We start from the raw sequence: 23119 nt of genomic DNA, 5'->3' as shown, positions 1-23119 counted from the left end.
CAAAATTAGTGCAACTCCAAAGCCACTTTTTTTTATTTTTTGGAGTGTCTGCATCAATTTTTGGAGTGCCAATATCATTTTCTAAAAAGTATTGTAAGGCCCACATTCGATGAACCCTATGATTTCCACCTACAGCGGATAGAATTTACATTCATAAAACAATATTCCTTTTTGAGATAAAGAAAAGAAAATGTAAGTTATTTTCCCATAGGTCCCTTGGTATCGCGAGGCGGTTTGTGCATCCACAGCACGTGATACGTTGAATTTTGTAAAGTCAAATCTCTCTCTCTCTCTCTTCCGGAATTTTATTATAGTACGGAGTATCCTAATCTTTAATTTTTGTTGTCACTATTTGCTAGCTGTTGACTATGTGACCGGATCCCCCACAAAGTTCTGGAAAATACACCAAGTCCCCTGTGTCTTGTTCATCTATCATTTGACGAAAGGGGGCTGGGCGAATCACCGTTCAGATCTAATTCGTCATTGTTAGATACGATCTAGTAAATCTACAATAGCACAGGGGCATATGCTTCTTAGTTACTTACTTGATTATATATATGCTGATAAAATTCACCTTCAATTTACCTTATACTACGAGATAAATTTGCTAATGGATCCAAAAAAGAAGAAGACAAACTTGTCAAATTGAATGCGTGTCATTTGAATGTACCTGTTATAGGAAAATAATACGCACTACTACTATTTTAAAAGCTAATTAATAAAAAAAAATTTGGGAATTTTACATGTATTTTTCAAAACTTAAAAGAAAAATGCAAACTTCAACTTAATGGACAATGGTTAATGTGCGAAAAGTGCATTGATAACTGAGAAATGTGTACAGATCTATATGGGAAAGTTCATTAGTATCTGTAGGAAGTGCATTGAAAAATGCAAACTTCAACTTAATGGACAATAATTAATGTGCGAAAAGTGCATTAAAAAACGAATGCAAAGCTTTATAAAACATCACAAGAGAGGCCTTTGATAGTCCAAAATACACAAGGGACTCAAATGCCAGTACAGGGCGAGTTTAGGGAGGTTCTTGTTATTTGGCCGTTTTTCGTCCCAATTCCCACTCTCTGTCATACTCGGACTCGTGCGTTTCTCCCCTTCTCTCTCTCATGGTCACCCTGCCTTTCCTGCCATCTCTCTCTCTCTCTCCGTTTCTTCCTCACAAAAAATATCTTCCTTCGACACCGCAAACCCTAGTCAAGAGCCAGGTAAAACCAACGAAGCATTTTATTTTTTTTCATTTCAGTTATTTATTTCCCACGTCGTTCCACGGACTATACTCTTGATTTATTAAATTTCTCGAGATCAATTGTCTTCAAAATCGATTTTCATCTCTGCATGTCTCCAAATTCTCTCCAACCAGGGCATGGAATTCGTTGCGCTAAGAAGCGAATAGAATTGCTCCTCCAACGAAGGAATGCGACGCGTAAAGAACAATACATTCGTGATTTTGGATATTTGAAAATTTCCTTGTAATTTTGTTGTCAAGAATGGACAACGCTGTGCATATTGCATACGTTACTATGACGTAAGGTCTGGTAAATTGGAATGGAATCGAAAGAAGATGGTGATGGTACAGAGGAATGGCCGACATCACCGTACCAAGTTTTGCAGCAGATATCCGAGGAGGCATTTAGAGCGGCTGGTGAAGCAATACAGAGTGTGTACTTGGGCAGTAGTTTGAACAATCAGCCACCGGGGCCGGAGCCGGGGCACAGGCGTTGTCAAAGTGAGATTTTGACGGGGGCAGAACATAGGCGTAGCAATAGCTTTCAGAGATGGAAGTCTCAGATGCAGAGGGCATTGCGGTGGGGTAACAATCCCCGCGAACAGAGTCGGTGTTTGGCTTTCAATCCTGAGGTTTTGGCTAACCAGAAACGTCAGTGGTATCAGCTTCACTCCAAGGCGTCGGTAAATACTTTTCTTCATCTTGTTTTATCATTTTGGAAATCTTTTAAGGAGTTCTATTCGATACCAAAACATACTTATGCAAAGAGAGTGAAGCCTGTTGAATGTTGATGTGGTCAAATAGAACCTTTATGATCTTTAAGCACAGTGCCAGCGGGAAAGTGATTCCCCCACTCCCTCCACTCCTTAACATATGAGATTAATGTTTTTCCATTTAAATGAGCTAAGGAAGTTGAAATCCATATCGAGTAGTTAATGCTAATGGCGTCAACTTCTGTACGTTTTCTGGTGTAGTGCCACCCAAAGGGTGGATCTTATTGGTGCTCAGGTGCAGTGAGAAGTAGGTGAGGGTTTCTGTTTTGGTGAATCCGTGAAAGTGAAGATTTTTGTCCGGGAGATTAGGATAAGCAGGATTCAGGAACTCAATGCATAAGGGTATTTATAGTTAACTGCATGCTTCAGTAGATAAAGTGTTTGAGGATATTATAGGTTGTTTGCTCTTTTTTTTTTTTCTTTTCTAACAAGGAAGTGGAAATTATAGGATATAAACTCTGGTTTATAGGAAGAGAAACATATGACGAGAGATAGGATAATCACAGCTATAATTATAGAAGAAGTTTAGAAGGCCTAAAGAAGAGGAGATAAAATCACCATAGTAGTTAGTGCTAGAGAAGAGAGGACGAAAATGTTAAATGAAAATGTTTAGAGAGGATATGAATGAATTAGGACTAGCCGACTAGGGATAACAACCTCTGACAAATTTAGTGGAAAGCAAAGTGAATAATCATGTAGAGAAAGGTAGTGGAGGGTATGAGAAGTTTCATGAGGGTTTCAGATTGTAGGGAGAAACAATGGAGGTCTGACAGAGTTTGCAATGGTGTAAAGTGAACACATGTTCACAAGGGAGAGATGAATACTTCAGGACGTACAGAAGGTTGATGTAGTCAAGCTAATTATATCTTGCTTACTAGGATGGTTGACAGATGAACATGCAAGCATTGCAAATGTATATGCAGCATAGGTTAAGAGATAGAAAAGAGAGAATAAAGGAAACCAAAAACTTCGAGACCCGATGGTGGAACTTATATGAAACTAATGGTGTGGTGTGAGATGGCTAGTTGTATTAAGAATGGCAAAGAGGGTTTTGTAGGATATAGGGGAAGTGGACTGTCAGCAAAAAAAACTCAGCGGTGAAATGAAAAGGTCCAGAATACAATATGCCTCAATTCTTATTTTTTGCCGCACATTTTGATTCCCAATACCCATCAGGTTAGGGTACAGGTTTAGATACAAGTGCAAAAATTGGATCAACTCTTTTTTGTTCTTTGAACTTGCTAGCTAATTGTTGGCTTCGAACCTACTTATTTTGTTGTGGTTAAAGGATCATGAATATAAACAATTTCTTAGATTTTTTTATTGTTAGTTTAGATTTGCCTCTAGGATGTCTTAGAATTAGCTACTACTAGTTATGTTGTGGAGAAAATAAGGACGAACTCATAGTTGTAAATGGTACATGATGCAGCTGGCACTCAGATTGGAGTTTTTGTACTGATTTGATTCTTACGTATTTTGTAATTATATTCTCCATTGCTGTATAATAGTTGCTGTCTTCTTATAGAGGGTGCTTATCTACTCATTGGTTAATGGGTCTTATATTCCTCCAAAGTCACTCAAATGTTGATGCCATGTAGGACCAGGAAAAGTACAAGGAGCCCACTTCGCTTTTTGAACACTTCATCATTGTGGGTATTCATCCAGATGCGAATCTGGAAATTGTCGAGGATGCATTCGCCAAAAGAAAAAAATGGGAGTTGGACATGAAACAATATGAAATGACAGATCTCGAACAGCTGCAGCATCGGGGGGCTTCATTTTCCACAATGGAACCTCAGGTTGACTGCTTGACTGAATGTTGTATGGATTGATCTTTTACATAACTGTGCCACATTGTGTTTTCCATTCATTTCATTCTTGTAGCAGAAAGGTAAGTTTATATTTCTTCTTCAGCAATTGGTATTGTAGCAGGAAATGATAGCTTAGGCTTAGAAGTATAGTTCTGTTATTTTCATTGAGTTAACTGCAGGGATAGATACCCAAATTAGCTGGAATCTGCATTTTTATGAACCAATTCAGCATAATTGTTTTCCGTGGGTCATTGACATTAGTTATATTCTTTCTTCTATCCTTCAGATACTTTTCAAGTATCCTCCGGGGAAGAGGTTGGCTGTCCGTCCAAAGGATTTAGCAGCATTCTGCTTTCCTGGGGGTGTGAAGGTGTGGTATTGCCAATTTCTTATCTTCTATTATAGTCTCTCTAACTTTACGTTATCTTGATTCAGCACTTATTCTGAGGTACTTCTATGACACAATGCACAATTTTTACAAAGTTATTTTAAGCCTGGTCTATGTCAAGAGGGACATATTAGTGTTTCAAGATACGGTAATTGTTATCACTTATCAGATGCTTCAAAATTTTGCTTTACATTATATCCTGGTTACTCAACAAATCCATAATTTTTGGTGATTGCACCACTTATTATTTGGAAGATATGTCCATATGTGGTACTATTAATTCTGCCTAACAATTGATCTCAGTCGTATTTTTCTTTTTAGCTTATTCAAGATTAGATTCTTAGTTATCCTAGATTTTTAATGAAATAAGTTCGTTAAAAAAATACTGAAGGGATTGCAACTCAAGTACTTCCTTAGTACAAAGTGTTTGCTTAGGGAGTTGGTTTCGAATCAGTTTGTTAGCTTGATTCCAATAATTGATGCATAAAGTCACTTATTTTAGTCCATAGTTTTGTTTTTCACCAGGGCATATCAAGTTCGAGTGAAACGAAAAATATTAGGTATTTAGGTAAACCACATTCTACCTCAAGTATTGCTCAGCATGCTAATGTAGGTTATCCAATAGAAATGTTCCATTCTGGAGAGTGAGTATCTGAAGGGTTCGCTGAAGGATATACGTGGCCATCATCCCGACACAGAACTATTTGGTTCATACCCAATTCCTGTCATAATTTCTTGGAATATCATGAATGTAAAGATATCATCTTTCCTGGTAATTTATAATTCGCGTATTCTCTTCTATGACTTGTATTTCATGTTTAATCCGCGAAATGGAGAAATATGACGTGCATTGGGTATTTCCGATGCTATGTTCTTGTATTTGTTTGAACTTTTCATCTATATTTCATATTTGCAATAAAAAAAAAGTGTTATATGATATACGTCTAACTTAGAAAGTAATCCATCTACTACTAAGATTGCATTGCCCTAAAGTGTGTTTATTTGATGCAGGCACGCTTATTGGAGAGGACGCCATCATTGAGTGATCTAAATGAGGTTGTTTATGGACAAGTATGCAAACTAACTAGTCCTTTGTGTGTGGTCCTGGTTTTTGTTTGTCAATGTGTAATGTGCAAATTATATAATCAACCTTAGTACACACGCATGCACGCGCACACACACACACACACATTATATGCTTATATTATATAAGTACATGGATATTTATAGATAAAAAGGCAGCCTAGTGCACGAGGCTCCTGCCACTACGAATCTGCAAAGGAGTAGATATATGTGTCCCCACTCCCAGCCATCAAAATAACGCTCCCATCCATTATTCCTGATACTCTTCAAATTTCAATGAAATAACTCTCATATTGAAGCAAGGATTGTAGCTCTCTTGGTAGGCATTTGAATGGAAATTACTATGGCTTTAGAGAATGTTTGTTGGAGGATAGCCACTTTTGGAGAGTGGGAACTGGTGGGGTGGATAGGAATAGAGGAAGCGTTATGGGTGGAAGTACCTGAGTTCCTTGGTTTTATTTTGTGGTGAGAAGGTGCATGTTAATTTATTTCCAGTAAACAAACGTGGTTTCAAGGTTGGGGGTGAACATGGGGTAACATTGAGCTGATTACCATGGAGAATTGGGCAAGCGAATTGTTTGGCAAGAATCTCGGGTATGGCTTCATTGTGCTTTCTGTTTAGTAGTGATTGTAAGAGCTTGTGCACGTTGGTTAATTATCACCTCCAAAACAAGGGTATGAGCTTGGGCGGCCTCTCACTTATTGCAGTTGGTTTTGAGTTGGATGCTTTAACATGGTTTCAGAGCAAGGCTTCAGGAGGCTTTTGGACAAGACTGTCTTGATCAATTGCCCCTTGCTGTGCCTTAAGTTACATTATTCGTTGCGATCCCAATGTATATGGATAATTTGTTTACTTCTCCAAGTGAGACTTAGAGGTTGCACGTACTGAAGTACGGGGGAGTGTTAAAGCCTGGTGATAACAGTTAGTTATCACCTCCAAAGCTAGTATATGAACCCGGGTCACCCATAGCCAAATGGTCTAGAGTTGGATCTTTTACTAGTGATATTTTTTGGAATCTTGGATACGTTGTTAAGAGGTTTGAGAAGAGGTAAATCTGATGAGAACCTCGATATCTTCATAAAGGGTGTTGGTGTCTTTCATGTATGTATATGCTGGAAAATTCCTAATGGCACTTTGATAAGGCTGGTTGGGAAAAAATTCAAATACCATTTGGTGAATAAGGAGGCTGCATGTGGGCTATTTAATGGTGAGCTCTGCTAGGGAAATGGCAATGCATATATGCTTAGGTAGATCATAGCTTTTCTTTTCTATTTCTGTTGTTTGTTTGTTGTTGGGGGGTGGGTTTATATCTCAAGATAAGTTTTGAACAGTTAGCTTAGGTATAGATACGAGTGAGAAGTTAGATAACTTCTGTAGAAAAAGTTGTTTGATTGGCATGAAGATTTGTAAGCAACTGAATGGATCCTGAAATCAGTTTGCTAATGGGTAGAGACAAAGGTGGGTTTGAATAATGTTTAATGTTCGCTGTTGAGAATTTTGTACAGAAACATATTATGGTGTTGTGGGGTCTTAGATGTGACATCCTTATGGACTTACAAATCGAGGTAATTAATTTCTCTTACGATGTTAATTTGTTTAATAATGTGTATGTGTGGTTGTGGGGATGAGTGTGCTGGAAGATATTCCCTAAGCAGATATTCTAAATGGGGTCAATTTTATTGGCTGATGGGGATGTGCCAATAGAAACTTGATTCTGCTTGGAAATGACCCTGGAACGTTATAGTCATTCTAATGTGATTTTCACATCACATTAGAATGATGAATGCATTAGAGCTTTTCTTTTGATCATTTAAACTGTTCTGTCCACCATCAAAGGACATAACTTTCGTTTTTATATTTCTCTTGCCAGGAACACCTATGCAGAGATGATTTATCATTCATATTTTCGCTCAAGGTTAGTCTGGTTAATGCTGTTGTTATTTTGCATCTTTGAGCCTACTGCCTGCTTTCTCTGCATGCTAGATTGATAGATTTAAGTTACTGGGTCGTTATTCACGTTTGGGCTTTATTGGTTATTGAGAAGCTGATGTTTATGTTATCTTTTTATTGGATATTCACCTCTTTGGTTTTAATCATCATCTGATGCCTTTGCCTGGCCAATTTTGTTTCTATATTCATCTAGATTGCAAATGCTCATTTTTAGTTTCCATACCACACCAGTTTTATTTCTTTTCATTTTCTTTCATCCAATAATGAATATTGAATGTTCAAGTCTCAAAGAGAGGAGACAACACCATTGTTCTTATCAAGCCTCTGAAATCAAGGATTTCTGCCTACCGAAAAGGGTGGATATGGCTTCAAACATGATCTCAATCCAAGATTCAGCAATCGCTCATTCATAGCCAACTTATTCGTGTCATTTCCGAATTCAAAAGAGATAAGTACCTTAGAGTAGCATCTCACCTTTGCCTGGGGTGTAATTCCTTTAGGGCCCATTTTTCTCTTGCTTGTTTCACAGCTACCTGCGCTATTCGATTTTTTCATGTTTAGTTTTTACTTATATTTTTTAGACTACAAGTCAAACCTTGCAGAATTGTGGAAACACTCATAAGTTGCATGTCTGACTCATTTCATTTGATTTATCTTTCAAGTTTCAACATGTAAAATGCTGTAGTCGCACTCTGGGCAAGTTCTGTTCCTGTTCTTTTTTGGATGTAGCTAGTAGCATATTGTTTTGCTTGCGACAACATGAGGTAGCTGCTGAAGTGACTGTTTGTGCCTATGTTCAGGTGGCAGACAATGCAACCCTTTATGGTGTTTGCTTGCTTGTACAAGAAATTGTTCAGAGACCACCTGCTATTTTAGGTCCTGCATCGCCCATTTCCCAATTCTCCGGAGGACTTGCTCGTTTTTTGGTTTCTGCACCTCGCTGTTATTGTGTTTTAACAAGAGTTCCTTTTTTTGAGTTGCATTATGAGATGTTGAACAGGTTAGCACTATTTTTCTGGATTATTGTTGATTACTGCAAGATTCATATGTTTCTTGTCACTGAGACTATTACTCTGTTTGGACCCCAAGAGAAGGAAAGAGATTTCCTTCCTTTCTTGTCTGGTACTTAATTTGGAAAGAATTTGGAAATCACAGGGCAAAAAACCGAAGGAAAAACGCGTGCAAAGTTATATCCCTTCTCATTTTACTGTCGTCTTTTCTTTGAAAAAAAATAACGAAAGTTTTTCCCCCTCCTTTCCTTTCCTTTTTTACTCTAAACCAAACAAGAAGTGATTGCACTTTCTTTAAAAATCCTTCTCATTTATTTCCCCTTCTTTCCTTTGAAACCACTAGAGATGTTAATACGAAACTAGAAATTTGGAGGGAAGCATTAGAGTCAAAGGGTTTTCGGATAAGTAGGAGTACTGAGTATATGGTGTGCAAGTTTAGTGGTGTCAGCAGTGCGCACAAAGAAAGAGTGATTATCCAAGATCAGGAGATACCTAAGAGTGATCATTTTAGGTATTTAGGCTCAATTATTAGTAGAGATGGAAAGATTGCCGATGATGTGACCTATAAGATCCAAGTGGGGTGGCTCAAGTGGAGGAGCGCTACTGGTGTACTGTGTGACAAGAGGGTACCCATAAAATTGAAGGGAAAATTCTATGGAACTGCCATCAGACCAGCGATGCTTAACGGGACAGAATGTTGGCCTATTAAGAAACAAAGGGTGAACAAGGTGAGTGTAGCGGAAATGAGAATGTTGAGGTGGATGTGTGGCAAGACTAGATGAGACAGGATTAGAAATGAAACGGTTTGTGAGATGGTAGATGTAGCACCCATAGAAGAGAAGTTGAGGGAAAATAGGCTAAGGTGGTTTGGGCATGTCTACCGTAGACCAGGAGATGCAGTAGTTAAGAGAGTGGATAAGATAGCTTTGGGTAGCAATGCTACGGGGAGGGGTAGACCTAAATTGACATTAGATGATGTAGTGCGCAAAGATATGAGTATAGTAGGTTTGTGTGAACAAGTGGCCATTGACAGAACTCAATGGAGGAAAATAATTCATGTAGCCAACCCTAAGTGATTGGGACATGCTCGGTTTGGTTTGGTTTCCTTTGACATCTTTTCTTTTTTCTTCCCCTAAGTTGTGAACATAGCATAAAAGTATAGTACACTGTAATACGTACTTACACAGTTCATTCCTTTTTATTTACTTGTTACGTACTTACACGGTTCAACCCTTTTTATTTACTTGGATGCAGTATCGTTGCGCAGGATCGTCTGAACCGTATCACGCAGTTTGTCAGTGAAATGTCTCTCACTGATTGTTTCCCCTCAGCAACCAACTTACCTGACACAATGAATGACAGTGACTCACCACCATTCAAGGATTGTTGTACAGATTGGACGGCTTCAGTGATTCCGGTTGACAGTGCGGTAGCCCTAACTGCAGCTGCAGCAGGCATTATATCTGATGATGACATCCGATCACCTTCAGGTAGGTCGGGATCTCCGTCCCCTGAAGGTGGTAGCACCAGTGAGGCTTCAGAAAATCAATCTGATGGTTTAGAACGAATGAATGGAATTTGTGATAATGGCCATACTCCCCCAGAGCTCGGGACGTTTGTATGGCAACGGAGCCTGACAATGGAGCGTCTAGAAAGTTTCGATTCCGTATTCAGGTAGTATAGTTTCCAAGTAATTCCTTTGATTTGATATTTTTCTAGTCATTACTCATATTGGATGTATTTCGTGTGTTAAGTCCGCTAGTTCTCAAGATGTTTGCTTATGATTTTCATCAGTTAGAAGGTTCTATTTGACTATAATGCTGTTGTTTTCTACGCGGTACAATGTACAAGTGGATAAGTGGTATTTCCAGGATATTTGTTTTATACACTATAATATTCAGTCAAGATATTGTTTGACATTTGGCAGTCCAGTGAGAAGCATGGCATCGGAGGATGAGGAGGATGAGATATTTTTGAGCCCTGAAAAACAGGCTGGGGATGAAATGATAATGGAATGGGCTAGGGTTGGTTTCCTTTGCTTTTAGTGCTTAGAAGTTGTATGCAACAGTAGTTGTATTTTGATCACCGTTTACATTTTGTTTTTGTGTTCTCTTCGACAGGAGAATAAAAATGACATAATACAAATAGTTTGTGGTTATCATGCTATGCCTCTTCCCATCCGAGGGAGTGAAATAGTATTCCAGCCTCTTGAGCATCTACAGGGTATTGAGTATAGGAGGCCACCAGTTACTGCCCTTGGTTTAAGTGAAAGATATCTAGATCAGAAGTTTCAGCATTCACTAGAAGGAGCTGAGGTACAATAGTTGGTTACCGATCAGTTGTTGGATTATGTTTCTTCATAACTACCCTTATGATTCGTAAAAATTATTGTCTTTTCCCAAGGTTAATCTAAAGTTAGCTGCTGGTGAGGAAGCTCTGGCACTATCAATATGGACCATTGCGACAATTTGTCGAGTTCTCTCACTTGAAAGCGTAAGTTTCATTTCCAGAAAAGTAATCCTAGTTTAAATGTCTGATCCTGATTGTACATCTGTAGCAGCACACAGTTTTGTTCACTCTTCTCTCCTTTCGAGATTGACTAGGGCTTGACTATCCTATTCACTAAAAATGTATAGTGTTTCCTTGAAACAAAATAAAAAGAAATATAGTGGACAAGAAATTGCGCTCGTATTATTTCTGGGCGAACGGTGGTGTTCCACATAGTGTGAATTGTGCAATTTGTGCATGCTGCAACACTGCCAGGCATTGAAGCTTAGGTTTGCTGCCATTGTAATCTGTGCCTTTTTACATTGATTCCAAGTGCTATGATTCATGTTCTGTTTTCAGGTTCTGGCACTCGTCGCTGGGGTATTACTGGAAAAACAAGTTGTTGTAGTGTGTCAAAATCTGGTAATCTTGTGTGTTGAAGTCATTATGCCAATATCTAGATGTGAAACCTCTGCGAGTATCGTTTATTTTGTTTTGATTAGACATTTATTGTTATTCTTTGTGCTAGTCATCTTCTTTTCCAATCATGAAGAAAGTAATAATCACGTTGAACTGTGTGTTTCTTTTGAACAATGAAATTTTCCTTTGCAGGGTGTTCTATCAGCTATAGTCTTGTCTATTATTCCTATGATCCGTCCATTTGAATGGCAGAGTTTATTCCTCCCAGTAAGTAAACAACTGGCATGCTATTTTTCTGTCTGATTTTTTTAGCATTTAAATATCTTGCTGATACCTGAACACTTGTCGCTGCATAAAAAGGTAGTTATCTTGAAATATATTTCAAATTCTAACCGATCTGCATTAGTAAGTCAATTCTTCTTACAATCTGGTTCTGATGTGAATATGGGCCTCCGCCGAAAAGTTCATTTCTCTGTGGAGACAAATTGACATTTTTGTTTGCCTTAAGTCTGATGAATGTATATGTACAATCACAAAAAAAGTATATTGGCACTCCTGTTCTTCTGCTTTTGATTGTCTTAACTCTGCACATGATATCTGAAGTTCCTTTTTGGAGTTGATGTTTGAAATTGGAATGGCCTTGTTTAGAATTTTGGTTCGTTTTGGTATGGTAGTGTTGTTCCTTGATTCTGGTACTCAATGGTCGAAGTTTAGTATTTTTTTTAATAACCGGATGTTCGGGCCAGTTTGCGCACACCTCGACTAATTCGGCAGCCTAAAGTTAATGACTGGGCAAACCTCCAATGGCCCCAAGGTTTGGAATATTTGGCCTCCGTGGGAATGGAACATGTGACCTCATGGAGGAGCACTTATTGCTTTCTCATAACCACTTGGCCAAACCCTTTGGGGTTTGAAGTTTAGTATGTTTTGAGATGATCTTGGTGAGAAGTCAGTTTACCCTTAGTAAATTAATTCTTTTAGCCACACTTTCATCTTCATAATATGATATCTCCAATTTTTGCACACCCTTTTGCAGGTTTTGCCAGGGAAGATGCTTGATTTTCTTGACGCTCCTGTTCCTTTCATCGTGAGTGTCTGAACTTCATCCAGCTTCATACAATTTGACTGTAGTTTTGTGATTTTATTCACTGTATTTATGACTTAAGTCCTTACTCCTTAGTTATATGCAGCAGCTGAATTGATCAAACCCTTTAGATTGACTATGAAGCCAAAACATTATTAGCTTGTCCTAGTGACGTTTAAAAGTGATAGAGAGCATTATTTATTTTTGGATGAATTTGTCTATCATGGATTGGTTAAATCAAACTATAAGCCACATTATGTTAGCATTTGTAGTTTAATGGTATTGGCAAGATTGATCAAGCATAATGGGAATCAACTAAAGCAGTGAATTACAAACTCTATAAAAGAACTCATTAAGCGGCAGCTTTTGTCCCAGTTCTCCTCAGTTTGACGTTTCTAAATTCTAAGCAATCAAATGACACCTACAAACGTGTTTACTAATGTCAGACAGACTTTTTTTTGTCATTGCAAACTAATGGCAGTGAATGTTATTTTTGGTTTCTAGCAATTGCTTGTAAACTAGAATGTACTTGTTGCTGTTACTTATCAAGTTGTTTACTAACAGAAAGTGGTACAGTGGTTAGAAACTACTACCGTTAGGGGTGTGCAAAAAGCCCGCAACCTGACCCGAAGGGTCTCGGGTGGGGTCGAACATGTGGTTCGGATGGGTGCGGGTTCACTTTCTGTTAAAAATCAATTTTCGGTTCAGGGTCGGGTGGGGTCGAACATGTGGTTCAGATGGGTGCGGGTTCACTTTCTGTTAAAAATCAATTTTCGGTTCAGGGTTCAGGGTTCAGGTTGGTGCATTCCTTGCCCGTGGGATCGGACCCAGCCCGGCCCGGCCAGTTTGAAGGGTAAACCCGACCAACCCGACCCGACATAAAGAATCGGGCTCGCGGACGGTTCTTAGCACCTGTTCGGTTAGGTTTCGGGCCTAAAAAATTGTTACCCGACCCACCCGACCCGTGCACATCCCTAACTACCGTAGTAAGATTTGTGTATTTCAAGTATCATTATATTGGTCAATGCACTTTATTCATTGGTTGTCAAACAATCTAACACCTGACCTTGTATAGATTGTAGTGAAGGATGGTAAGAATGTCGTATTCTCACCGCTTCTCTTATGCTAGGATTGCATTTAGAAGACCAAAACTTGAAAAAAGGGAAAAAGGAGGCTGTAATATGATTTAAGAAAGCTGCCACAGTCATTCTAATACAGGCTGTGATGCTACCAGCGGCCAATGAACTGTAAATGTCTTTGACGGCCAATTTGTATTTGTTAGCCTGCAACGTTTATGAAGACTATCAGTAGTGATGGGAACATAATAGACCCGGCTATTTTTGTACTTGGTTGGATTTCCACCCTCCCTTGCAACGAATTTTTTTGTTTGCTCTGCTCATTTTGAGGAAAGTTATCTTATCTTTCTTTTACTAATCTAGGTGTACCCTAGACATGTGCAAGATTGAGGGCTTCATTTATTGCTATATTAGTTTGAGAAGGCATCATGGGTCATTTTTTAATGTATCGTTTTCATGCTAATGTTTTCCAGGTTGGTGTACAGCATAAACCAGCTGATTGGAAGATGAGAACTTCTAATCTTGTTCTTATTAATGCAGTAAAAGACCAGGTTTGTCAGTTTTCATGCACGCATCTTGGGTCCTCTCATCTTCTAATATTGTTTTCTGGAGAAGTATTTAGCTTTTGCCTGCAGAGCGATGAAAGGCCAAAGTATTTTCTCTCTTTTATTTTCCTTCTTTTGCTGAAAATTGAGGCTTTCTGTGAATTGTATAATGATATAATAAGTTCCAGGATATAAATGGACCGAAAGAGGTAGAGGAAAACCATGCCCCCACTTAACGGTATCACTTATGGGCCCATTACTTGGTTCCTTTTGCTTATAGGATTTTTGCATGTTATTCTCTCAAGTGGAGGGGGGAACTTGAAGCATTGGATGCTTGACCTTATGGGACCTTAGCATATTATCCTTAACATCGACGTATGGATTTATGGATGGGTTACTTATGATCCGTTGTAATACGGGATTTTAGCCCTTGAACTCTTTTCATCCCAAATATTTTGTGAACCAAGACCTTCTGTTTATTAGTTTACTCACCTATTGTCTCATGTCAATGGTGTAAAAGCCTTTTGCTCCAGAAGATTAAGAGCGGTGCAACATCAAGAAGTTCAACTGTTTTTTTCATGTTGATCGTTAGCTATTTTCTTCTTGTTTGATTTGAAGTGCTTTTGATCTAGATAGTGAGATTATCTTGTGTCCCTTCTCATTGTCTGATGTATGCTTACAACAGTTAGGTTCCATGCTTTTGTCTGCCTCAGTTACCACAGAAAAATGGCATTCCATAGTAGTATGGTTGACTTTACTTGTTTGAGATCTAAATCTCTCATTTATATGATACATTGTAATCATCTTTTCAAAAGCCCTGTCCATTTGATGAAAATCAATATAAGAAAGATGCCATGCTATTTGGTAGCCCTTGATCTTTGTGTGAAGTGCAACATCAGTCTATCTTGCCAGTGGTGTCAAAAGCTGGACTTGGATTTTACTGCATTGTTCCTACTTCCAACATAGATTATGATTCTGGGATTAGTTTAGAGAAGGGTATTTTGCTTAAGGTGGTCAGAAAATGCCAAAATGGCATGGAGATGCTCAAATTGTCAAGGTGATAAAAACTAGCTGCATTCCTTTGTGTTTGGTTAGGTAAAAACGTGTTACGTACCTGTACTTCCTCGGCACAAAGAGCTTATCGCTGAACTGCGACCAATCCACACCAAACTGTCCTGTCAAAAGGAAATCGCTAGAAGGCATCCTGTATTTAAATGCAACGAAGTGCAGGTATTCTCAACCCTACTTCAAAGCCTAAAGCATTTGTATGCATGTCATTTTAGTCAATACCACAAGTTTCAGCTTCTTGAATGTCTTGGCATCGTATGTTAGAAAACTCTATGATTTGAAGTTCTCTGTCCTCTCTGGAGATTGGATACATTTTCCCCTTTTACTTTCAAATACAATTTTCACATTCCCTTCATCCTTGTCAGCACAAGCTATCAAAGGTTCTAGTTTGGTTCCTATGTGATTTTCTCTGTTGTGGGTTTTCTGTTCTACATTTAGCCTTCTCATGAGTTTGACAGTCGATGTAAAACATGTCAAAATGTAAGTGCAGGCTGAAGCTGCTGCACATTTCTTAACAGTCATGAGGCGCTACTTGGAATCGCTTTGTACAGATTTGAGGTCTCATACAATCACCAGTGTACAATCAAATGACAGGGTTGGACAAACTAACTCACGATTTCGAGAATTTCTCCATACTCAGAATGCTGATTGCCTAAAATTTATTGTGCTTTGTATCTTTACAGGTTTCCTTACTCCTTAAAGATAGCTTTGTTGATTCCTTTCCTAGTAAAGACCAGCCATTTATTAAGGTAAATCTACATCCTCCATTTTTCTATTTAATGCAGCTTCTTGAAATTCTAAGAAGTTCTGCTGTTCCCATTGTATTTTGCTTCATCTTCACCATTTCACAATTAGAACTAAATTTTTGTGATACCTGAACTAGCACAAGTATTATTTTGTCCACATCATTGTCAAAGACTAATAGTAAATTTAGCTGCTATGATGTTTTCATGAAGTGGGTGCTGCTTTTTACCTCTTGCAGTTATTCGTGGATACACAACTGTTCACAGTTTTGTCAGACTCTCGTCTATCAAGCTACGAGAATGAGTACTAACTTAAGTGGGCTGCAAGTTCTAGCCATATGAAGGAATAGATTTGGCCCCAGTAACGGAGAGTGCATAAATGGCCATCACCATTCCAGTTGGTAAAACAGAGCCTATTCAACCGATTTTGCAGATCTCAATGCTCTTGCAGCAATTAATACCGGATCAAAATGCAGCTCAGAGAAGTAGAAAAGATGAAATTTTGCAGTCTATTGATAAATATGATATGTTCAAACATCTCACACCACTGATCTCTGTTGTATTATTACACCCCATTACATATCATCATCCCAATCTTTTAGTGGGATTGATGTCACCCATAAAGGATCCTTCAGCATTGTGAATCACACAATGAACCATTGTGACAAGAAATCCTCACCATTGTAGATGTAAGAACGTGGCTGATTAATGTACTCTCTCTCTCTCTCTCTCTCTCTCTCTCTCTCTCTCTCTCTCTTATCAGCAAAGAAAGGATTTCCATACCATTAAAAATGCTACTTGATTGATGTACTTGTTACCGTTAGTAATTGACATTCAAATTGGGCTATGTTATATGCCACTTCATTCATGAAGTGGCATATATATCACGATTCACCAACAATTTTAAGCAATTTGTGCAAACATTGAATATGAATATAGATCTTGTGCTTGGAAAGTGATTTTAACTTCAATGTCAGAAAGCAATGGCACTTCTACACTGGTAAAAATGGAAGTCCATTATTGTATTCAAACATACAAATTAGAATAACATTGTATTTATCAAAGTCACTACTGACATTCGTTTGGGAGACAAGGCTTATCTATTCTTATACAATCACGACGCAGGAAGCGTATTGTGATAGCTTTCTACAACACTCCAGTTGGATACACCGGCGAAACGTCCAAGATTCAGCTGCAGAAATGAACGTGATTTCAAACCATTAAGGGAGAAAACGAGGGTGACAACCTATTAAGTTTGGTTGTCAATAGTAGTAGAAAACCAATAGGAACTGCGAAAAAAGCAAAGACATAAGTTGTTGGGAAAAAAGAAGTACCACCTTGGGCAGTACGAATTACAACTGCAAAGGTCAAACATATTCAGATCACTTCTCTTCATCCTCAGAATCCGATTTTGCAAAAACAGGTTCAGGCTGAGTTTGTGCATATGCAGGAGCAATGAATTTCGGTTCTTTTGCTGCAACATCAGCGTATTTCAGAATAGCTTCTCTAGGATCTTCATCCATCCATGTCTCCTTTATCAACCCTCCTTGCTGCAATAACAAAATCAGAAGTTCATATATCTCGCTATCTTAATTCCTGCTATACAGAATTGGAAAACATGGCGAACAAATGGTATTACTATACCTTAAGAAGGTACTGAGTTAACAAGGTTCCTTTTGTTGAACCAACTCTTCCACCATGACCTGGTCCTGTCATTGGAATTTCAGGCTTATGAGACTTCATTGGGTCTTTCAATATCTTCTCCCGCTGACGCTTACGACTTGGTTGATCTCTAAACAAGGGGAGTGCATGAGGGTTGTGTATCACTGGTTTTGCTTCGTAATCATCAACCGACTTTTTCCTTGGAGCACGCGAAACACAAACAAGAGCTCCTCTCTCACTGAGGGTTGGATCGTATAGGATGTGAGTTCCTCCTTGGTGTTTATCCCCAATTGTCGCAAATATCTTGAAAACAAAGAGACAGGCTTTCGGTAAGGCAATATGTGGCATACAAACACTTTCATGTGCTTTATAGCTTATGTTCAGAAACATTTTCATTTTTCTAATAGAAAAAATTAGACAAAAGTTTTAAATGGAAACAAAGGCAAGGCCTTCAATGTTGCAAAGTTTTTCAGATCTCCTAGCCACCAAATTTCAGGAGGACAAGAACCCAAGGAAGAACAATGTGTTCCCGCTAAATCAAAAGTTTCCTTGGTTTATATCTATATTGCTTACTTACCAAGTAATACAGGATCTCAAGGGAAAAATAGAATGCCATTGTTTACCTGGTTCAGTTTCGGGTGCCAAGTACACTGAACAACGCTACCAGTTGGTGAAATCCCAACTCTTGACACAAGTTCGAGTTTTGCTCGATCATAAAAGCATAATAAACCTCCAGTTGTGCTTTCCCTTTCAACAGATGTTCCAGTCAAGAAGAGTTGCTCATCCGGACTAAATGCTACATTTGTTTGAGCATAATGATTAGGAAGATCCTCAAACACCTTGAGTGGATCTTTCATTTTGCGCAAATCCCAAACCTGACAGTACAGCTCATAAGTAAGAATAACTATAGCCCAATCAAGTGAAAAGAATAGCATCTAAACTCAATTAATACCTTCAATGATTCATCAAAGCTTCTTGAGAGTAGAATCTGCCCATCACTAGAGAACTTGAGTCCAGTGATGTCATCTGAGTGACCCTTTTCAACATGTATATCTGGCCTACTTCCCCAGCCAGGCTTAAGGTTCCATATCTGTAAATAAAATAATAATAGTATTAATAGAGAAAGCTAACAAGATGTAGAGGCACTTCAAAACATCACAGAAACACATTTAACCTTCCATCCAAAATTTAGGCCATCAATGCTATGGAAATACCAAAATATTCCAAAGTACCAGTTTTGATGTTTTTTCCACTTGGCAAACACTCTCACATGGGGTGCAAACCCCACACAAGGCATGTGGTTGTATCTATTCTCTTAGAAGTAGTACCTGTATAGAACCATCTCCAATACCACCTGCAATGCTTTTTCCCTCACGATCCCAAGCACATGTGGTAACAGGAACTCTTCCGGGCTTTGCAAGTTTTGGCTTGATCACCTATCAAACAAAATTTTCTCAATCAGCCTAAAATAATCACTTCTTGCTATACTACAAGCCTCAGTAATATCAGGTCACGCTGCAGTAATGAACCGGCATATAGGAGCACACTCAATACCAAAGGACCATCTTCCATGCCAGACTAAATCACCAGCATAAATTGAATAAACAGGAGCAACAGTTATAAATTCGTGAATTGAACGCATCTAATCTTTTGTTTAGCTGTGGGGATAACTAATTTCTTCTCTCCTTTTTTCATGTTTTTTCACAATGACAATAATCAAACAGTTGTTCAATAGCATTCCCAACCAAAATTTCAGGAAGTGTTAGGCGCTCCGTCAGGACTGTCACCACTATTTCAAGATCTTTTTATTTTGCGAAATTTGGAGATGCTAATTTGATTTTCCCTGCTCTGTCGAAATTGATAAATGTCATTTGTTGTCCTTGCATGCACACATGCACGCACAAACAACACACAACCGGGTGGGAGACAGAAACCAGCAAGCAAGGAGGAATAATTAAGTTATTGGCAAGTACAGATGACAAAAGAAATCAAAGGATCCTATAATGTCCCAGACTGTGAGTAGATAATCTTCCCAAGCAGATAAAGGAATGAGTTAGAGATGTGGTATACAATGTTTTGTGTACTACTTAAAATGCTTTTCTCAATTGTATTTGTTTTGATTGCTGGTTGTTGTTTGTCTGCTGTAGAGTAGTCAGCTGTTTTTCTGATCTTTGTTGGTCTTTGGTTGTAATCTGGGGTATGCCCCTATGCTTGTGTATATTGGTTTGGGCTTCAACAATGGAAGTATTCAATGCACTCATCAAAAAAGCAAAATGAGTAAACCAACCAAAAAGTACATGTATATTCCAAACCATTAAAAGACAAAGCTTGTAGCCTTTTACCAATGTTGTGGTACTTTATTGTATCTATTTCTCCAGCCTCACATTTGCACCCAGTTTCGATACTTTTACGTTTTTCCTGTGTTAGGTTTTGTTTAAAGATGGTCAAGGGAATTAAATCAGCACAAACAATCTTTATACATTCATTTTCTGTAAAATTACCATATGCCTGCGAAGCCAATGTCGCATGTAATGGAATATTTAAAATGAGAATTTGAGTAGTCGACCCCAATCAATTGAAACTTAAGGCTCGGTTTGGTTTGGTATAGAAAGCGAGTAGAATAAAACCTATGTATCTTCAATTCTCTTTGCCATAACTCACTCGAAGGGAAGAAAATTCCTTGTACAGAGAATCTTAGTCAGATCATAAACTTGAAATTTAATGGGAATACATATCCACTCCCCCTAATATATCATGCATAAGAGTTTAGCACATTTTGAACATGTATACCTGCTTTTGACTTTTGAAGTCATTTACATCCCATATACGTAGTGATCCATCCTCTGATGACGTCAAAATTGTTTCCTTCGTTTTAGGGTGCCACTCCCCACAAGTCAATCCCGTTATATGGCCCTTGGTATTCTTAAGGTCACGGATATACATGTCCCCCTTAACAAACTCACCAAGAGTAAGTCCATCCCGATCGTAAATCTGAAATGTATAGGCGGGCCTTTATTAGGATTGAATCCAAAAATATGAATCCTATCAAGCAGATTCTATAAGCTCAGCAGTAACTAAAAGTACCTTAGCTTGGGCTGAGCCAGTCACGCACAAAAATCGGTCAGCCGACGGACTCCAGCTGAGAGTGCGAATTTGATGACCTTCAGATGGCTCCAGCTGTCGAAAGGATTGCAAGCGAGCATTCATCCCTTGAAAGTCGTACATACGAACTGAATAGTCATAACTACCAGAAAGCACTCTAGATCCCGAATGATCAACAGCAAGAGCTGAAACAACCTGCCAAAAGCATCGCCAACATGATTACTCCAAAAACCATTAGGTTGACAAAGTCTATTCCAAATATCCTAAAGCAATATTTAACACCTTAGTAACACATACGGTGCACATTTCAGCATTTCATTCAGCCAAGATTACAGTCAATTTTCTCAATAAAACCCCAACCACTCAAATAGATATTCATGATTTTAGATCTCGTAAACAAAACCCTGCCCTGCATTATCTGAATTCTGAATACTCGGTTTTCCGGGTAACAGAGTGAGCTCTCTTGTAATCCTCCTTGACACTATAACTAGTCTCGGAACTTCTTCATTCTATCAATCGCAAAAACAAATTGTCGATACAAAAAAACATACAACAACAAATCGCAATGGATGGCCTTACAGTACAAGTACAAGTTAAATAACACGGAGTTCATGAACACACCCACCACTAAAAAGCCTTTGTAATGAATTAGATAAAAAAAACAAAAAACAAAAGTGGATTTACCTTAGTGTGACCCTTCAAGACAATCTCATTACTGAGAGGTATCCGAAACCGACCCTCTCCTTCCCCGTCCGAATCCTCCTCCACATCTGAATCGACCGGCGGAGGCCGAGGCGGCCCAATCATCTCACCATCCTCCTCCTCCTCCTCACTAATAGCCGCCGGCCGAGGTGGCCCAATCATTCCATCCTCATCATCGTCACCGAAGTCGTCACCGTTAACCGAATTCAATGGAGGCCGAGGCGGCCCAATAACCACATCATTGTTAGGTTTAGGTTTAGGGTTAGGGTCCGGGTTAGGGCTAGAGCGGTTGCGGGAGCTAGGGTTCGAGTTCTTGAGGGAGTCGAGCCAGGATTTGGAGGAGGAAGAGAGAGAAGGGAAACCTTTGGCGGTGGTGGTGGTGGCGTCATCGTTAGGGGTAGATTGGTCAGTATCAACGGCGGAGGGGCGGCGGGTGGCGTTGTGGAGGGATTCGAGAGGGGTGACGGGCTTCGACTGCTTCCCGAACGTCGCAGGGAAGTGAGCTCGGACTCCCTGGTAGATCTCCGCTTCGTCTTCTTCCATTGTGCGTGTGAGTTGACAGTGACGATGACGGTTTATATGGAGTGCGTGTCAGTTGACAGTGCGGCGGTTTATATAGGCTTCGGTTGGTTGTGCCGCCCGCCGCCTGAGAGAAAAGGCCGTTTGTGATATTTCCGGTGATTTTTTGGGCTCAAGAAGAAGGGATGGAGATGATGGGCTTTTTGTGGGCCTGCGGAGGGTTTTGTGATCTGCTTTTGTTGTGGGCTGGACAATTTTAGCCCAAAAGTGTTTGGGGTGTGAAACGTAGTTATCGAGACTAGACCGGGAACAACAGATCTAGAGACGAAAGAAGAGGAATGGACAGGGGAGCCGGAGGCAGGGACTGTGCTGTGCAGATCTGTGCTGCACAGCGTGCTGCGCAGCCGCCGGTGAGGCCTTGCCGGCATCTGTCCGACGACCAGAGACGTCTACCGCGTAGAGCTCGTCGAGTACTACAAGTGTACCAAAAATCAACTCGATCAAATATTGTTAAGCGCCTCATCTCAACACATATAACTTGAAAAAAAAAATCCTAATGGATACGAAACACTGGATCAAAATCACTGAATCCATTTTTTTAAAGTTATATGTGTTTCGATAAGACACTTAACGATATTTGATCGAGCTGATTTTTGATGCGCATGTAGAACTTGATGAGCTCTACGCGGTGAACATCTCTGATCGTCGGACCGATTCTGGCAAGGCCACGCCGATGGCTACGCAGCACGCTGTGCAGCACGGAGCTGCACAACATAGTCCCCAGATCCTAGAGGAGCCACCATCCGCTTGCGGAGCCGGCCTGAGGAACCCTCACCGTCCTAACGAACCGCTGCCCCCAACCTGATGTCTTCATTTTCTTTTTCTTTTTTTTTTTCCAGCTGTCGAGGTTGTCCGAACCAATTCATTTATATGCATCTCAACTAATTCCCTCTTTAGTCAGGTTAGAGATAGATCCTCCGTGTTAAGAAATTACTTTCTTGCGGTATGATTTCAGAGTCAATTGCGTGGAAAACAAACCCATCAACTAACCGAGATAACTTTGGGCTATAGAGGTCATAATCACCTTTGGGTTTCCTGGATTAGTATAATACATGCATCTGTCGATTCTGTCCAGTTGACGAAAGTAGTTTGGTACTAGTATTTATAATTTTCTGACTGCCCTAACTTTAGCAAAAGTTTTCAAGGTAGCTTTTATGTTTTTTTGTTAGACTTCCGCTTAATTCTTTGGACTATTTATTCGGCTTAACGAGCTAAACAAAAATAAAATAAAAATAAACTTATGATAAAACCAAAAAAATGAAAAAGAAAGCTCGCTAAAGACAACAAGTTCAAAAGAAGTTGTTTAATGTTTTCAGAGCAGTCTTATTCGTATATTTTTTAATTTCTGTTCATATGTTTGTACGATTTGATTACTAAGAATCACAATATATATTG

General features: G+C 39.2%; 2 protein-coding genes across 6 annotated transcripts; one reads left to right on the top strand and one right to left on the bottom strand.

Moving 5' to 3' along the window:
- The first annotated feature begins 1087 nt into the window (after positions 1-1087).
- LOC131313219 (uncharacterized) lies at positions 1088-16609 on the top strand. Of its 5 annotated transcripts, XM_058341405.1 has the most exons (20): positions 1088-1220; positions 1376-1923; positions 3612-3812; positions 4111-4194; positions 5224-5283; positions 7167-7211; positions 8047-8246; positions 9511-9863; positions 9903-9930; positions 10184-10280; positions 10377-10571; positions 10660-10749; positions 11104-11166; positions 11356-11430; positions 12200-12250; positions 13797-13874; positions 14964-15098; positions 15427-15531; positions 15620-15685; positions 15919-16609. In XM_058341405.1, the coding sequence occupies exons 2-20, from the start codon at positions 1561-1563 to the stop codon at positions 15988-15990; spliced, it is 2361 nt and encodes a 786-aa protein (XP_058197388.1). In that variant the 5' UTR covers positions 1088-1220; positions 1376-1560; the 3' UTR covers positions 15991-16609. The 5 variants fall into 5 exon arrangements, with proteins under 5 accessions (XP_058197388.1, XP_058197387.1, XP_058197386.1 ...); XM_058341404.1 differs by having other exon boundaries at positions 5224-5268; positions 9511-9930; XM_058341403.1 differs by having other exon boundaries at positions 9511-9930.
- Positions 16610-16624: 15 nt separating this feature from the next.
- LOC131313220 (uncharacterized) lies at positions 16625-21830 on the bottom strand. Its single transcript, XM_058341408.1, has 9 exons — positions 21128-21830; positions 20426-20638; positions 20132-20332; positions 18670-18777; positions 18294-18431; positions 17965-18216; positions 17324-17644; positions 17017-17229; positions 16625-16871 (listed from the first exon to the last, which is right to left on the bottom strand). The coding sequence occupies exons 1-8, from the start codon at positions 21686-21688 to the stop codon at positions 17062-17064; spliced, it is 1962 nt and encodes a 653-aa protein (XP_058197391.1). The 5' UTR covers positions 21689-21830; the 3' UTR covers positions 16625-16871; positions 17017-17061.
- Positions 21831-23119: the final 1289 nt, after the last annotated feature.

Source organism: Rhododendron vialii, chromosome 13a, assembly GCF_030253575.1.
Source record: "Rhododendron vialii isolate Sample 1 chromosome 13a, ASM3025357v1".
In the NCBI taxonomy this organism is placed as follows: Eukaryota; Viridiplantae; Streptophyta; class Magnoliopsida; order Ericales; family Ericaceae; genus Rhododendron; species Rhododendron vialii.
Note: the sequence above shows the minus strand (reverse complement) of the source record. Positions and strands in the feature narration are given on the sequence as shown.